This window comes from Carassius carassius, chromosome 48 (genome assembly GCF_963082965.1).
Source record: "Carassius carassius chromosome 48, fCarCar2.1, whole genome shotgun sequence".
Taxonomy (NCBI): Eukaryota; Metazoa; Chordata; class Actinopteri; order Cypriniformes; family Cyprinidae; genus Carassius; species Carassius carassius.
Window position 1 is genome coordinate 18,495,108 of NC_081802.1, and position 18,966 is coordinate 18,514,073.

Sequence of the window (18,966 nt, forward strand, 5' to 3'; positions counted from 1 at the left end):
GTAGTCTACCCAACTATATAATTGCAAGAAAAAAATATTGGAAATGTATATATTTTTTTAATCTCCCATCTCTTAGGCTATTTATTCCCTGTAGGATTTACGTACTACACTTAATTTCCTACAGATACCATTTCTCTCTCGGGAGGAGCTGAGAGGAGACAGCCTTTTCTAGTATTTTTGACAGAAAAGGAAGATTTAAGATTTGATGTCTGTAATTAATAAATTCTGTAGGATCAAGTGTCTTGTTCACTTTATTGTCATGTAAATACATAAATACAGCTATTGCCACCATATGAAAAGAGCAATCAATATATCGCTCCATTTCCCTTGTTCATCAAACACACTAGAATACAACTTTTCATATTAGCAAATAAATACTGTTCAGTTTAATTCAAAGAAATACTGGTCAGTGTGACATTTTGTGAAAACAAGATTATCAAAATTATCAAAAGATCTTCTGTAACACATGAGGTACACTTGTATGTCATTAATTATGATGTTTCTAAAGATCTGACCACAGGTTTCAGGAAGTCTTGAGTCTTTAACACACTCTGTGTCATTAACCGTCTGACATCATTCAGTCAGTATGGAGCTCAGTCCACTTCCTCTTCTGCTCTGTGAGTATTATTCTCTCTTAATGTGTTTCAGTGGAATAGTTATTATATGATGGAAATGATCAAGTGTTTTACTGTTCCTAGATTTATGTCTTTTCTGGCTGATCTCAGAGTTTCAAATCCAGCTGTAGTTCATGATATATGATGTATTCAATAAATTCAAATATGAGTGAAAGATGAGTTTGAGAGAGGAAGTGTGCAGTTAGTGCTGTTTGTGAAAGAGAAATGCTCTCTGTTGTGTTGTAGTTCAGTGTGTTTGGTCAGTGATTCAGTTTTGTGATTTGTAATGCTGTTCAATCTGTTCTGTTGGTTTGTTTTGCAGTTATTGTTGTTGTAATATTCACTCGTACACAGTTAGTAAGAGTTTGTCTTTATTCTTCTGCTCATGATCAGACTGTTGGAGTGAAGTCCCTAAACACTTCTCTGCTGTTGCCAAATCTATGAAATACCAGTCAGATGATTTCATGTTTATCTAGACACATATACAGACCCAGTTAATCTTTATAATTATCAGCTCAATGTTCACATTATAATGAGGTTTCTCTTTGTGTTTTTAGTCCTGATTTCAAACATCTTCTCTCAACATACTGAAGGTGAGTCGATTTGATTTGTATATTTTATGACATATGACTGATTCTATAGGAACTGTTGAGAAATTACTTAAATCCTTTAACAAATTGAATTATTCATGTGACAGTTCTGAGGCATGACAAGTTCAGTCTATCAAAACCAGCAGATATGTTTCTTATATTCTCTGTGAAATCAAAATCTAAACATGAGGCAAGCTCTTATTTTGTTGGAAAACTTTCACAACTCATGTTTTCAAATCCTCAGTGATTGTATATTGACAGATCTTTCATAAATGACTATAACAGCTGTAGAGAACAACACTTCAATCTCATCTGATTTAGCGTGTGTGTTTTAGACTCAAGTAACTGTTCATACAGTAAAAGCAGTACGTTATTTTTATTGTGAATTGTTGTCATTGTACAGAAGCACCAAAAGCCACAGTGAGCATCAAACCTGCTCAACATGTGTTCAGAGGAGAGACAGTCACTCTCAGATGTGACGTATATAGTGAAGGAGTCAGTAGCTGGGAGTACAGCTGGTATAACGAAGGTTCAAGTGTTTTCAGTGAACTACAGGAACTCACATTCAGTTCTGTTACTGAGTCTGACGCAGATAAATACTCCTGTATCGGTGCAGAGAGAGAAGGATCACGAACATCACGCCGCAGTGATGAAGTTACACTGACAGTATCAGGTGAGTTTGATCATCTCTTCACATACACACACACGTTTAACATGTTATTAATGAGTGATTTCTCAGCTTCAGTTCCCAGAGCAGTGTTAAGTGTTTCTCCACAGAGGTGGTTGACTGAAGGAGATTCAGTGACTCTGATCTGTCAGGTTAATGGTTCCTCTACAGGCTGGACATTCAGCTGGTTCACTCAAACTCTCTCATCAGGTAAAATATCATGTGCTTCATGTAGTAACATCTGAATACACTGACTTCATAAAGAAACAGAGAGATTAAAAATATTTAATCATTCTGAATTCTGATTATACCAACAAAGGTCATTATAAAACTCTAATTTTTTGAGGTAACTGCACATTTTAATTTCATACAGACAACAGCAATCATTATAAGCAGCTCTCAGACAGCAGCAGAGGAGCTGGAGGAAACTACACTGTCAGTTCTGCTGATCTAAAACACACAGGAGTTTATGTGTGTGGAGCAGAGAGAGGAAAACCAGCCTATAACTCAGACGTCAGCAACACACAGCTACTGTGGGTCACTGGTGAGTTCAGACTGAACAGAATGAATGAGACACTTAGGCCCAATCCCAATTTTATACCCCTCCCCCTTCCCCTACCCCTCCGCCTACCTCTTCCCCTTGTCCCTTGAGAAAGAGTGTCAAGGGGTAAGGGTGAAAATATTCCCCTAAGGATTGGGAGACCACTACCATGACTTCACACGTCATCATTCGTTGTCTTACTCTTAGAATACACACGTGTACTGGTGTGCTGGTGTGCATTGGAGCCGTTAATTATCGTTCTGTATTAATGCGCTGCTTACTGACACACACACATAGATCGGAAATCGCGCAGCTCACACATCCAGGAGAAAATAAACTTGTCAACACTGCCCCACGTCTTTCATTAAATACAATCGCTGTTTTTAAATAAACTCACTCTAAAAAGAGAAACGCAAGGACGCGAATACACGCAACCTTCATCTCTCTCTCTCTCTCTCTCTCTCTCTCTCTCTCTCTCTCTCTCTCTCTCTCTCTCTCTCTCGAATAGGCAATATTTGAGAAAATGGTTTCGCGATTTCTAATTATTAGGGGGATTAGTGTACGGCAGTTATCGCCCTGATCAGACATATGTTTTTTTTTTATTTTTTTTTATTTTTATTATGCCATACATCAAAACAATACAACGAGAAACATTACAATGAGAAGGAAAAAATATGAACAACAATATGAAAAACATGCCAGAGGACAATAACAACCATAAAAAAATTTTTTTTTTACATAAATAAATCAATATTTTTTTGGGGGTGTCACTTTATACAATAGTATACCTGTTTACAATATTATAAGTTCGAATAGCTTTTTTACTTGTACAATTACATAGAATCTTACAATACAGCTTGAAATCATTTAGAAAATGAGAAAAGTTTGGTTTGGAGCCTGACCACTTCATTTTATGGATATGAAACTTTAAAATTAACAATTGTATGAGATATGCTTCATCTTTGCCAACTCCATGATCACTGAAGTATATTATTACATCATATCCACTCAACTGCAAATAAATGTCCAATATTTCCTTAATAAAAAACTCCATATCAATCCAAAATATTTTTGTATGTATACAATGAAAAAATAAATGAAAAATTGTTTCCTTTTCACCTTTACAAAAATCACAAGAGTAATCAATTTCTAATTTAAAGCGTTCCAGCACATGTTTAACTGGATATATTCTATGCATTATTTTAAAAGAAACCTCTTTTACTTTATTATTTATATAAAATTTGTCTACTGTTCGCCAAGCTTTACGCCAATTAACATCTCCAAATACAGAAGACCAGAAAAAGCGAGCTGGAGGATAAACAATGTTATTAAGTATATTTCTAATATAATTATTTGAGACTCTATTTTGTATAATATTTGTATTACCAATAAATATTTTACTCTTGATCTCTTCAAAATACAAATCTTTCTCATGTGATGCATTTCTAAGAAGAAACAAAACTTTGAGGGATTGCATCCATTACAACTGCAAATTCCTTAGGTTTAACTGGTATTTTAAATTTATTCAAAAATTCTTTATATGTTAATAAAACTCCATCATTGTTGAGGAGCTGGCTAACTGCTATAATATTGTTTTCAAACCAGTAATCAAAATATAAAGTTTTATTTTTATATAAGATGTCCTTGTTGTTCCAAATATAGTACCTCCTTGGTGAGAAATTATGTTTATAGGCCAGAGTCCATGCCATAAGAGCTTGTTTATGAAATTCTGCTAGCTTCACCGGTATTTTTTCAATTGAATAATTGCACTTCAACAAAAATTCAAGATCACCCAATTGCTTGAACAAATAGCTGGGAAAGGAGTTCCAAATACTGTCTTTATTTTTTAAATATTGAATAAGCCAATTTATTTTAAATACATTGTTTAACGTATCATAACTCAACACCTCTAGACCCCCATGATCTTTGGAGTTGCATAAAATGTCTTTTCTCAGGTAATGAGGCTTGTTTTTCCAGACAAAATTAATAAGCATTTTATCCAATTGCTTGGTAACTTTTGGAGGAATATCCAATGATAAGGATGTATAGACTGATCTGGAAATACCTTCAGCTTTTGACAGAAGTACCCGCCCCTGAATAGACAAATCCCTTTGCAACCACATATTAAACCTCTTACTTGTTTTAGTAATAATTGGACTGAAATTTAAATCATTACGCAAATATTCATCTTTACATATAACTACTCCCAGATATGTTACTTGGTTTTTAATTGGAATATTATGGAAATTATTTAAAAAACATTTGTTGAGAGGAAACAGAACTGACTTATTCATATTCATTCTTAACCCTGATACTTCTGAAAATTCTTTTATACAGTTCACTGCTTTAATGATTTCATTCAAATCTTTCACAAATAAGGCCGTGTCATCGGCAAACTGACACAACTTAAATGTTCTCCCTAATGCAGCAATTCCTTGAAAATCACTTTTTTTTATGTGAAGTGCCATTATTTGCATTGCTAACAAAAACAAAAAAGGGGAGATCGGACACCCTTGCCTAATTCCCCTACCAATATTAAATCTGCCAGAAGTCCCCCTTGCTAATTTTACAGAACTGTTACATCCTTTATATAAGGTTTTGATAGCATTTTGAAAGTAACTACCAAAGCCAAAAAATTCAATTGCCCTGAATAAAAAATTGTGTTCTATGGTATCAAATGCCTTGTGAAAATCAATAAACAAAATAAAACTATCATCTAAAATATATTCATTGTAATCTACCATATCTAGAATCAATCTAATATTATTACTAATGTGTCTTCCTTGAATAAATCCTGTCTGTTCCTCATCTATGATACTTTTTAATCCTTTTTTCAGTCTTTTGGCAAATATTAGAGCAAATAATTTGGCATCATTATTTAATAGACTAATGGGTCTCCAATTTTCTAAATAAAGAATATTTTTGTTTGGCTTTGGAATTAATGTAATAACACCCTGTCTTAAAGAGGCGGGTAATTCCCCTTTTTCAATGGATTCTATGAACACTGCTAGTAAAAAGGGAGCTAAATTATCTCGAAAGATTTTATAAAACTCACTAACAAGCCCATCATTACCTGGAGAACGATTATCTTTAAGGTTACCAATACATTCTATAACTTCCTCCAATTTTAAATCATCATCACAACACAGCTTGAAATCATCATCAATAACTTTGGCTTTATCTTTGACACTATTTAGAAAGTTATTCAAATCAGAAGATACTAATTTAGAAGTATATAAATCTTTATAAAACTGAGCAACAAACTGTGAAATCTTTTTTTGATCTTCTATAACTGTATTATCAATTGACAATTTACTAAAAGAAGTCAATTCACCATTACGTTTTTCCAAATTAAAAAAATATTTAGTGTTTTTTTCTCCCTGTTCCAACCATTTATATCTTGATCTGATAAATGCACCCTCAGCTTTTTCTTCATACATTTTATCCAATTGTTCTTGTAATGATGATAAATCTAGTAATTCCTGCATATTTAAATCACCTTTACTAGACAATCGCATTATTTCTTTAATAACCTTATATTCATTTTGTCTTTTATTTGAAGCTATCGATTTCCCCACTGAAATAGCTAAGTTCCTAATTTCATATTTTAATATCTCCCACTGTTGTCCATAAACATTCATTATTTTAGCCTGAGTCCAGTGTTTGTCAATTATTTTTGAAGCCATTATTCTAAAATTATGATAATCTAATAACTTTTTATTCAATTTCCAATAACCTCTTTTGAATTTTGAGTCAACTGGGCCATGTATATTAATAAAGATTGATGTACCCCTATGGTCTGTTAAAACTGACGGCTCTATACACACAGACTGGACACACTGCTCCAGGTCATGTGATATTAGGAAAAAATCAATACGTGATTGTTTAGAATAATCTTTGTTATTCCATGTATACACCCTTGTGTCTGGATTTTTGAGACGCCAGATGTCAACTAAACTCAAACAGGCACACACATTCTTAATTTCACAATGAGTTTCATTGCTTCTTGATGGCCATCGATCTAAATCTTCATCAAATACACTATTAAAATCACCTCCCCATATAATATTCGCCAGGGGAAATTTATTCTTAATTTGCTTCAATTTAGTTTCAATATTTGTAAAAAACCCATTGTTAAATTGTCTATTATTGGTGGCATATGAATTCACAAGAGTGTAATGAGTTTGATCAACGTTAACATGTAATATTACCATTCTACCTAAATTATCAATTTCATGGCTTAGGACCTGACCTTTGAAGTTTCCTTTTAATATAGCAACCCCTGCAGATTTAGTGGCGCAATGTGAAAACCATATGTCATTTCCCCATTGGCTTCTCCAAAATTTTTCATCCTCTTCACAGGCATGCGTTTCTTGCACAAAATAAAATTCAACACCCTTCCCTTTACAAAATAAAAATAAAGATTTCCTTTTCGAAACATTACGTAAACCTCTGGCATTAATTGAGAAAACTGAAATAGACATTCATCACATGTCCTCTTTTTAAACTAAATTATTAGACAAGGGTCATGTTGAGTATTATTAGTTGCATATCTTACATTTAACGTTCTGCTGTGTGTATAAACAAAATATAACAACCTGTAAACACAGTTTTGCTTTCATTTGAATCTTATTATAAGTATAACACTTTTTTCCTGTTTACTCAAAAGAAAGCTTTTTACTTAAGCAGACTATCTTTCAATTAATATAACATTAGGTAACTCGAACCTCTTTCTTATCTATGTATGCCTTGTTACCCACAAAATACGCTCGCTTTCCCTCTTTGCGTGCCTTTTCAACAAGAGGCCATAACTTGGTGCGTGCTTCTTTATCAGCAGTGGTCAGATTCGCATTTCTCCACACCAAGTCTCTTGCCGTCCGAGAAAGAAACCTGATGATCACTGGTCGCGGAGTTACATTCTTCTTCAACTCTGAAAGTTTGCCAATCCTGTGGACAACATCGATGTCTGTAACTAAAGTACGCTCAGAATCCGGAAGGATCTCTTTACATATTTCTTTCACAACCGCTTTAACATCTTCTTCAGATCTCTCCGGAACTCCGTAAAGACGCAAATTCCATCGCCTGCTGTACCGATCCGCGTCATTCAACCTTTGCTCCATTTCTTGAAGTTTCTTTTGAGATTCGACGCACTGTGTTTTTCGACATGCATTCTCCTTTTTTAAATCGGCAATGTCTTGATAACAGTTATCCAGCGACTTTTTAAGTCCCTCAATTTGTAGAGTGTTCTGTTTGACTGCTATGTCGATTTGGTCAGCTCTTTGATCAATTTTTGCCGTCAGAATACGAATGATGTTCTCTTGCATCTCAGTCAAAGACAGCTCACTCCCTCCATCATTCTTAGCTTTCTTCTGTGGACGTTTAATTGGAGTATTGGGATTGGTATTACAAATACCTCCATCAACCACTTTGCAAGCATAAGAGTGTAGATCATTAATACACCTTTTGTCTTTTGCCGATATAGATTCCGTCTCCATCTCAACTGAGTCCTCCATACTTCACGCTGTCCGTCAATTCAATCAGGTGAACAAAACAGATTGTTAAAGACCTCCTAAAGTTCCTTCACAAATGAATACCTAGCGATTCTAAGCAACCATACAATTTAAATCTTCTTGAGTTACGGCACTATCATGCAGTGATATGACGTTAGCAAATATTAGCGATTTTTTCTAACATTTCTTTGAGTAACATGCCCATTAATATGAACTCACAATTGTAACATAAAACAAATGATTACTTTTCGTTAAAATCTTTATTCATGCCTAAAAAGCTTACATTTATGTGTCTTTTTGTTCGCTGTAGCAGCCATTGCCGAGATAATTCATACCCCTTGGTTTAAAGTGTGGTCCCGAAAAATCTTTGTTTGAAGGGCTATCTGGCCCTTCCCCTTTCCCCACCCCTCCAACCAAAAGAGAATCGACACAGGAAAAGGGGAAGGGGTAGAATTGGGATTGGGCCTTAGTTTCATTTCATCGCTTGGCTTTTAGTGTTTGTTTCTCATGTGCTACAGTAAAGGTGATTAAACAATATCAGCAACACTAGTGTAAACAAATACAAAGACATTTTTATCGCTCATATCTTTTGGGACGTGGTGTGATTTCGGCAATTGGCACACCAGTAAAAGCTTGGGTGCTCCCGGTGGCCAATCCTCTCTTGGTCTACTTGTCCTTTCCTCCACAGCACAGCCAATCATGTCGGGCCGAGTTTTTTTATCCATTTTGACTGCCCTATAGTCTGTTAAGTGGAAATAATTGAAGGTCAAATATTTGAATGACAATATAAAAATATCAGTGTGCAGTATATCATTTGTCAATACCAGCTCTCTGCTTTGATTGATAGCATTTTCATTTTCATCGAAGTAAACAAATGGTCGACTGAAATGTATGTTTTATGAATGACTTTATTAAACAAGTTACTTTACCCAGAAATATATGTTTAATAAATTTTAATACATTCACAGTATGTACCCATGCATTATTAATCATATTCCTAATATAACCTATGATAAAATCAGCTTCTTTTCATGTCCCCTCACATTGACAGTTACAAATCACATTATATGTATCACATCAGTTCAGAATGGCAAAATTAGACAAGTTTGTTTGTTTGCATTCCTGATTATTTTTGTCAGTCATTTAACATTTCTATAATTTCTACACACACACACACACACACACAAACACACACACACACACACACACACACACACACACACACACACACTCACACACATGCACACACAGACATAGGTATACAAACTATTGGGAATATTACAAGCTTTCAAAAAAACAGTTGTCAAACATGAAATGTTGAAATGTTTGTCTACGTACATCTTTATATATTTATACTTTATACTTTACAGCTGCTAACTGAAGCGTTGTTGATATTGACGAGCGAAGACTAAAGGCAGCTCAGATGAGGAGGCTTAAGTTTGATCTTGGTGCTGAACAATTTCTTTACTGCATGAAGGAAGAGTTAATACTATATTAGACAATTATTTCACAAAGTACACCTCAGAAAAATACAGAGATCTGGACCTCGGTGACCTCATAACTGGTTACAGGCATGATCAGGCCTCCTCAATCTGTCTAGCCCTCATGTTAGCTGGCCCTGATGCCCACTGCTCCGGGTGTGTGCGAAGAATTAAATAATTAATATTAAACAAGTAAAAATCTATATGTATCCTTATTTCCACAGCGACACATCCTGCACAAGTCAGTTCAGAATCAGATCAGCGGTGTTCACTGGTTAGAATTCATTCTCAACTACTATAATTGTTTTCACAGGTTTAATGAGTTCTACGCGCTCACAGATCTTCCCATTATAACAAGAAAAAAGGTTTCTCACATAATCCATTTCAAAATTAAAGAAGATTTTGTTTGTCCACGAAATATGTTTCAGGAATGACAAACGTTAGTGTAAAAAAAGATGTCAGTGAATCCGCTATATAGTTCTGCAAGTCATAGCTATGATTGACAGGGATAACGAGCAAAATATCTGACAAGCTGGTGTCAAAAAAGAGTTGTGCATGAAGTGATGCAGAGTAAATTCAGAGAAACAAACTTACAGCAGTAACAAGTCTGTGTGGCTGAATATATTTAGTATTTTATTACACCATTAATAATTATTTATTCATACTGTAGTACAGATAAAGAGTAACAGTACAAAAATATATAGAAAATAATAATATTTGGAGTAACAGTCAATTTATATTAAGGCAAAAAGCAAGTTGTGACAAAAGTGGAAACGGCAACTGAGCTGATGAGGGATCTTCTGATATCATCTCTTGGTTATAATTCATTTCCATCTTAAAAGTCTTTGTTTTCCCACCAAGAGACACATTTTTTATTTTTATTTTATTGATGAAAAGTGAACCTTTAAAGTAAATTTTACTGCATATGCTTCAGAATATTTTAAGTGTTTAAAAATTGCACTATAGATGAACAGTGGGTAAAGGGCAGTGTGTGTGTGTGTGTGTGTGTGTGTGTGTGTGTGTTAAAATAAACTTGGTACTGATAACAGTTCAGATAACCTTAGCCTACCTTTGGGGTCTTTGCTATTATATTCCAATATTTTTATGCCTCAATTCGCTAGTTATAGATTAAGAGTTGTTGTTTTTTTACAGATGTGCTGCTGTGTTAGATAACTTGCATGTACAGTAAGTTGTCAAAGTAACATTCTGTTCTGTAAATGCATTGTCTGCTGGTTTATTTAGCAGCTTTTCAGTACAGCACATTAAGTTTCCACTTAGTACTGTAAGACTTTGAATGTTAAAGTGCAACAATTAAAAATCATAGAAGAGTAAAATAAATAAATAAATGAATAAATAAAATAAATAAATAAATAAATGGTATGACAACAAATAAAATTGTGAGTGTCAGATGTATATTGTGCAAATAATCATGCATTGACAATAATCAGTTGTATTATAAAATTCAGCTTAGGGCCCAATAAAGGCTTGGGCCGGTCCTGACGGTGTGTGTGTGTGTGTGTGTGTTTTCACTACTGTGTGTGTGTGTTCACTTCTCACTACTCTGTGTGTGTGTGTGTTCACTTCTCACTACTGTGTGTGTGTGTGTGTGTGTTCACTACTGTGTGTGTGTGTGTGTTCACTACTGTGTGTGTGTGTGTGTGTGTGTGTTTTCACTACTGTGTGTGTGTGTGTGTGTGTGTGTGTGTTCACTTCTCACTACTGTGTGTGTGTGTGTGTGTGTTCACTTCTCACTACTGTGTGTGTGTGTGTGTGTGTGTGTGTTCACTACTGTGTGTGTGTGTGTGTGTGTGTGTGTGTGTGTTCACTTCTCACTACTGTGTGTGTGTGTGTGTGTGTGTTCACTTCTCACTACTGTGTGTGTGTGTGTGTTCACTACTGTGTGTGTGTGTGTGTTCACTTCTCACTACTGTGTGTGTGTGTGTGTGTGTGTTCACTTCTCACTACTGTGTGTGTGTGTGTATGTGTGTGTCTGTGTGCGCGTGTGTGTGTGTTCACTTCTCACTACTGTCTGTGTGTGTGTGTGTGTTCACTTCTCACTACTGTGTGTGTGTGTGTTCACTTCTCACTGCTGTGTGTGTGTGTGTGTGTGTGTGTGTTCACTTCTCACTACTGTGTGTGTGTGTGTGTGTATGTGTGTGTCTGTGTGCGCGTGTGTGTGTGTGTGTGTGTGTGTGTGTGTGTGTGTTCACTTCTCACTACTGTCTGTGTGTGTGTGTGTTCACTTCTCACTACTGTGTGTGTGTGTGTTCACTTCTCACTGCTGTGTGTGTGTGTGTGTGTGTGTGTGTGTGTGTGTGTTCACTTCTCACTACTGTGTGTGTGTGTGTGTGTGTGTGTGTGTGTGTGTGTGTGTGTGTGTGTGTTCACTTCTCACTACTGTCTGTGTGTGTGTGTGTGTGTGTGTGTTCACTTCTCACTACTGTGTGTGTGTGTGTGTCTGTGTGTGTGTGTTCACTTCTCACTGCTGTGTGTGTGTGTTCACTTCTCATTACTGTGTGTGTGTGTGTGTTCACTTCTCACTGCTGTGTGTGTGTGTGTGTTCACTTCTCACTGCTGTGTGTGTGTGTGTGTGTTCACTTCTCACTGCTGTGTGTGTGTGTGTGTGTGTGTTCACTTCTCACTGCTGTGTGTGTGTGTGTGTGTGTGTGTTCACTTCTCACTACTGTGTGTGTGTGTTCACTTCTCATTACTGTGTGTGTGTGTGTTCACTTCTCACTGCTGTGTGTGTGTGTTCACTTCTCACTACTGTGTGTGTGTGTGTGTGTGTTCACTTCTCACTACTGCGTGTGTGTGTGTGTGTGTTCACTTCTCACTGCTGTGTGTATGTGTGTTCACTTCTCACTGCTGTGTGTGTGTGTGTTCACTTCTCACTACTGGTGTGTGTGTTTACTTCTCACTGCTGTGTGTGTGTGTGCGTGTGTTCACCTCTCACTACTGTGTGTGTGTTCACTACTGTGTGTGTGTGTGTTCACTTCTCACTACTGTGTGTGTGTGTTCACTTCTCACTACTGTGTGTGTGTGTTCACTTCTCACTACTGTGTGTGTGTGTGTTCACTTCTCACTACTGTGTGTGTGTGTGTGTTCACTTCTCACTACTGTGTGTGTATGTGTGTGTGTGTGTTCACTTCTCACTACTGTGTGTGGGTGTGTGTGTTCACTTCTCACTACTGTGTGTGTGTGTGTGTATGTTCACTTCTCACTACTGTGTTTGTGTGTGTGTGTGTTCACTTCTCACTACTGTGTGTGTGTGTGTGTGTGTGTGTGTGTATGTGTGTGTTCACTTCTCACTACTGTGTTTGTGTGTGTTCACTTCTTACTACTGTGTGTGTGTGTGTGTTCACTCCTCACTACTGTGTGTGTGTGTGTGTGTGTGTGTGTGTGTGTTCACTTCTCACTGCTGTGTGTGTGCACTTGGATGAGTTAAATGCAGAGCACAAATTCCGAGTTTGAGTCTCCATACAGTACTTGGCCACACGTCACTTGACTTTCACTTCAAAAAATAAAATATAACTGCTGTGGCACAAAAGTGTTACTTACACAAGTCGATTTGAGGGAACATAATTGAATGTATAATCTGACCTATTTAATTAACAGAGTTTTCATTGTGAAATGTATTTTTCATATTTTATGTCATTGACCAGAACTTGATTCTAGGTCCACACAGCAGCACAGGTCACTCCATCAATGTGCACATCAGCAGTTTGTATAGCATGGACCGTATAAACACTTAATAAATCATTTTAGAGTTTAGTGATAATTTAGAGTTTAGTAAAATGACTAGTAACAGCTTATGGAGGTTTTTATCACAGTTGTCTTTGGCTTGCTGATGGCAGAGAGACAAATACAGTATATTAAAGTGTAATTTTGATTATGAATTTTAAATAGAAATACTTAGTGATGACTTATGGATTTTCAGATGTTAGAACTTTAATATTTATCTGAAAAGCTGCTTTGAAACTATTTAGGCTGTGTGAAGTGTTAGATCAATAAAAGTGTCTTGAGTTGATTTCTGAAGTGTAGTTGTAATTGTCTTCTCAGGTGTTTCTCCTCCAGTCTCTCTGATCGTCAGTCCCAGCACAACTCAACACTTCACATCTGTCTCTCTCTCTCTGAGCTGTGAGGAGCAGAGTAACTCTGGTAGATGGAGAATGAGAAGATACACAGATGGATGGGGACGGCTGGAAGGTTGTTCATCAGTGGGGGGATCACAAACAGGATCCACATGTTCAATCAGAAAAACCATCCCAGAAGACACTGGAGTGTACTGGTGTGAGTCTGAATCTGGAGAGAACAGTCATCCTGTTAATATCACTGTACACCGTGAGTCTGTGTTTCTGTGTTAATTCAGTTCACAAAGCCCTCAGTTTATGATTCAGATATAAATAGACAAATTCTGATCTCAATTCATTCACCCACACAATCTTATACCTAAATGACAAGAGTCCGCAAGATTATTAACCCTTTGAATAATAAACCATTGCTCAACCTCTGAGTTTTGTCATTTAAAAAATAAAATAAAATCATTGTGATTCTCAGTTTAACCAGAACTGTTCAGAGAATATGTATTATTGTTATTATTATTGTATCGATTATTGTAACTGTCCTATTTGGGTTAAGTCTCAAACTTACTAGAACATCACCCAATTTGCATAATTCTCGTCACCTGACCTGGATTCGCGTCTATTCACATTTTTTTTTTATTACTGTCTTTATTACTTACTTTGTAAGTTGTTCTTCAGTGTTTTGAATGGCACCTCTACATAAAATGCATTATTATCGATATTGTTGACACCACACTGATTCGTTAGACACTGACACTCTTTGTCAGTTGATGTTTGCTCTGTTTCTGTAGGTGATGTGATCTGCAAGACTATTAACCCTTTGAGTATTAAACCATTGCTCAACCTTTTGTCATAAATAAACAAAATAAATAAAATAAAAAAAACTCAGTTTAAGCAGAATTGTTCAGATGATGTATTATTATTATTATTATTATTATATTTGTATTGATTATTGTAACTCTGTCCTATTTGGGTTAGGTCTCAAACTTCTCCATAAACTAGAACATCTCTCAATTTGCATCATTCTCGCACGGCACGGATTCGCTTTCTGATTGTCATTAAGTTGTTAAGTGTTCAGTGTTTTGAATGCACCTCTAAATTAAATGCATTATTATTATTGTTGTTGTTATTATTGTTGTTGTTGTCACCACACTGATTCTTACTATTCATCAGCTGATGTTTGCTCTGTTTCTGTAGCTGGTGTGATTCTGGAGAGTCCTGTTCATCCTGTGACTGAAGGAGAGACTCTGACTCTACGCTGTTTATATAAATACTCAACTCCAGCAAACCTCAGAGCTGATTTCTATAAAGATGGGTCACTCATCCAGAGTCAAACGACAGAGATGATCATCTCTACTGTCTCAAAGTCAGACGAGGGTTTCTACTCCTGCAAACACAGAGAGAGAGGAGAGTCACCCGAGAGCTGGATCTCAGTCACAGGTGAGAGTAGGAACTGTAAACACTATTGAAATGTTTCTGTGTAATATACAGCACTAATATGACTGTACAATGTGTTGATCTCAGCTTCCTCCAGAACATCAGGATCTGATGATCTCAATCCTGTGATAGTTGGAGTGACTGCTGGACTCACAGTTTTCATCATCGTCGTCTTGGTCCTGCTGTGGCGCTACAGAAACTACAAAGGTTCATCTTCTGCCATATAAAGTATTATTATTAAATATTGAACTAGTGTTCCCGCCTCCCTTTTCAGAAAAGGGTGTAGTTTCAATATCCTGTTCTGATGATTTGTGCTCCCATTGAAACAGTAGGTAACACAATGTGACATGCTACCCATCAGATTCTGCTTTATTAAAGCCTACACCTACAGTACCCTTACAGTAATGCAAATACAGTGATAATGTGTTGTTCAGCATGAAAAAAATGATGCAATACTGATATGCACATGCACAGTGAGCCCTGGTAGGACAATCTGACGGGTTAAGATGAAATGTTAGGACACCTGGCATAATAATGCTGGCCTTTGCAAATAACAACTATTATTACAAGCTCTTTACAGAAAACATACTTGGTTAATAGTTGGTTATCTGATTTTAATTTCCTTTGAAAATTAAAAGTAAGCACTGTGTCAGCTCTCTGGCAGTGTAGATGCTACTAGACATATTACTGCCCTCCAAAGGTCAAAGTATGAACTAAACTCTTATATACAGTCCTGTTTAATACAAAAACTGAAGAAATGCCTCAGAGATCAGTCGATGCTTGTCACTATGATAAAACAAAGAAGTAAAAGAAACCACTTCAACTCCAAAAAATACTTTTTGCACTCGAAGGAAAACATGCCCTTCTGTTTCTACTGTTTGGTTGCATAGATAATAGTGTCTACCCTTCATTTCCTTTCCCCATCCTCTCTTCCATTCTTTTATTAAGCCTTCTTTGCTTTAAAACACTGCAGCCACACAACTGTGTTCAAACACTTTATAAAAGTTTTTTTCTTCTTTGCATAATAGGAGATTAAAGTCATTTTTGACCCCCTTATATTTTCCTGAACAGTTTCTGTTTGTCTAGGTGGAAGATCTCAGTCTCTCTCTCGTGTCAGTGAACAGAAGAACAGCAGTCAGACGTCAGAGCAGAACCAGAGTGAAGACGTATATACAGCACTCACATCTCGTCAGTCTTTACTCATTAACCTTAAATATTTTACCATAAGTCTTTACAAGATGACATTATTAAATAGTTTCCCCTCTTCTACAGCAATATGATGTAATTCAGTTTCATTTCATTATCAATAATGCATAAAATATTTCATATGTAACTTATAATGTGAATAGCACATGACCTATTTAGCTGACTTGAGCTATAATCAGTGTCAACATGAAAGCAGTATTTTTCTGTGGGCTTTAATTCTTATGATACATTAATTTATTACAGAAACTGCTCATATTTATGACTCTCTTGATGCCACAAGAAATAAAGACATAAGCACAGGTAACTAATGATGTTACAGAAGGTAATTATATCTTGTTGATCATTTAATAAGGCAGTAGTTATTTTATAAATAATCACGTCTAACTTATATTTTACTGGGATATTTTCATAGCAAATTCAGTTAAAACAAATGTCTTATTCTTTTTTCTGTTATGAATTGTAGACATTGTAAGTGGACGTACTGTAAGAAAGAATTATCAGGACATTGAAGATCTCAATGAAGATGACTATTGCAACACAGCAAAGACAAAGTACATGTAGAAGCTTGGGTTCAACGACATGGACCACAAACATCCTAAGCTCAAACCTTTTATATAGTTATAGTTTACTGCACTTAATGTAAATGAAGTTGCTCCTGTTGTAACAGTTGTGCTAAGTATGTTAATGAAGTTACAACTCCTAATTGTCTGAAATGGTTCTCTGTGTCCCACATCCGCTCCCATTATACAACTGGTCACCATTTACTCAGGATGGGATCATCTCAAATGATCTAGAAACATAACGATTGACTTTCTCCTTTCTATAATAAGCCATTTTGGGAAATGAATCTTTCTTGGAGTGGAATCTGGGTCGGGGCAGACTATTCTTCCAGTCCCATCACAGCATCACACTCACCCTTATTACACAGATTACACATCCCTTAATCCCTTGGCCAAAGGAAATACACACATTTACTTGGGATTGGGAGTGGAGTAACTGAGAACCATAAAAACAAATGGGATTATCTAAATGTACTAAACATTATGAGAGTTCAAACATAGCCAAAAGTCAAAAGTGTAAAAATATTGGCATTGTGTGTGTGTGTGTGTGTGTGTGTGTTCATGTGTTGTTTTCTTAATGTGTGCTCTTTCACTTTTATCATGTGTTATGTGTACATACTTTATCCACATGTGTGCATTCAGCAGACAATGTTCTGCATTGGAGTATGCATATATCGGTCTTTATAGTGTCTTATACAGTGAGTGTGTGTCTTTGTTCATTTCTTAGTGTGGGTATGGCCTTTGCCCACTTGTTTTTCTTCTCAGTGGTAAGAGTAATGTATTCATGCAGTTCAGTAATTTGAAATATTATCATCTTCAATAACATAATTAATAATGAATATTCTGAATGATGTATTATTATTGGAATTGTATTGTTGAGGAAACTATGCAGTTGTCCTATTGTTGTATCTGCATATATTGTAAGTATTTTGATTTGGAAAGTGGTTAATTAAGAAGAACACCACACGTTATATTATAATTATTTAAAAATATTAATTGAGCAAATATTTATAGCATATAATAGCAAAATTATAGCTATAAATGAAACATTACTAAGTGCTTTGCTAAAGAAAAGTGATGTTACTGTAGAATGCTGTGTTGCAGACTCAGAGCAGGAGGCATCAAATAAGAAAGAGTAGAAATATAAAAAATTGAAAATTCTCCGGTGCCAGCGGCCTTGACATTGATGCCTCTAAACAAATGAGCAGACAAATTATAGATCTTTGTTTATATATATATATATATATATATATATATATATATATATATATATATATAAAACTTAACTATAACTAAGAAGCTCGCCTGCCAAACGACTGATTTCTAAACTTGAGCAGAACAGACCATGGAGAAGTCTTCTGTGATCTGTTTTGACTGATTTGACTTTCTTTACTTAACCTGAAAATAAATAAAATAAGGTAGAAGGTGTTGAAGAATTAGCACTCTAAAACGGTGCCCAACGTGTCGGGGGAATATTGATCATTGATTACTGGCCAGGATCAATGAGCAATTGCTCATCCTAGACAATAAGTTAGACACGAGAGTATAGTGTTTGATAGGTGAAACAGATCCTATAAAAACTTGAGTAGAATAAAATTGTATAGACCCAGAAAGTGTTGAATTTGTACAAAATAAGCAAGAATCTTGTATGTTAGAGGCAAATGCTTACTGAGGTTGGAGAAGTCTTAAAGGGGGACATCCTGCTTGGTGGTAGTAAAGCCCACAAACATGCAAGAGTATAGAGGAGAGGGATCCTTTAATACCTGCATGTGAGAGTAGTTCTGTATGAACAAGAACATCAGTTTTCACCCAGAGACAATTTGAGAACAGTAAGCCTAAAGTTTAATGAAGCAAACATAGTAGAATTTTATTATATAATAGCTTGCTAAAAGTGTTAAATATAATACCAAGAAAACAAAAATGGATGAAGAGAAGAAAGATCATTTTGAACATGCTGAGGGGAATCTTTCAGAACACCAGGAAGATGATGACAATGATGGAGAAGATTTATTAAGCACAGAACAGAACTAGTACATGAACTAAACAAACAGAGATTAAAAATAGGGAAAATTGAAATAATAGCTTATGATGGTTTAATAGAAGAACCTAGACTAGGTATGGTAGTTCGTAATGGTGATCAGTTAATGCAGACAGGAGGAGACACTGCAGGTACTATTTTTAAGGTACTAGGAGAAAAGGCGCTAGCAGAAATAGAAATAGAGTCCAGGATCAGTGAGACAATGAGAAGAGTGTTTAAAATAATGCATTTAACTTTAAT

General features: G+C 35.8%; 1 protein-coding gene across 4 annotated transcripts; it reads left to right on the forward strand.

Annotated features, from left to right (window-relative positions):
- Positions 1-540: 540 nt before the first annotated feature.
- LOC132131233 (high affinity immunoglobulin gamma Fc receptor I-like) lies at positions 541-16,831 on the forward strand. 4 transcript variants are annotated; one of them, XM_059543250.1, is made up of 11 exons: positions 541-617; positions 1,172-1,207; positions 1,608-1,877; positions 1,944-2,081; positions 2,245-2,415; positions 13,463-13,744; positions 14,683-14,925; positions 15,010-15,129; positions 15,994-16,110; positions 16,372-16,428; positions 16,592-16,831. In XM_059543250.1, the coding sequence occupies exons 1-11, from the start codon at positions 587-589 to the stop codon at positions 16,687-16,689; spliced, it is 1,563 nt and encodes a 520-aa protein (XP_059399233.1). In that variant the 5' UTR covers positions 541-586; the 3' UTR covers positions 16,690-16,831. The 4 variants fall into 4 exon arrangements, with proteins under 4 accessions (XP_059399233.1, XP_059399235.1, XP_059399234.1 ...); XM_059543252.1 differs by having other exon boundaries at positions 16,009-16,110; XM_059543251.1 differs by having other exon boundaries at positions 1,950-2,081.
- The last annotated feature ends 2,135 nt before the right edge of the window (positions 16,832-18,966 follow it).

Excerpts from the sequence above, each read along its gene's own strand:
- LOC132131233 (XM_059543250.1), top strand. The coding sequence starts at position 587 with ATGGAGCTCAGTCCACTTCCTCTTCTGCTCT. Across the intron at positions 13,745-14,682 it reads TGTTAATATCACTGTACACC|CTGGTGTGATTCTGGAGAGT; the intron begins GTGAGTCTGTGT and ends CTGTTTCTGTAG. Across the intron at positions 15,130-15,993 it reads GCGCTACAGAAACTACAAAG|TTTCTGTTTGTCTAGGTGGA; the intron begins GTTCATCTTCTG and ends TTTCCTGAACAG.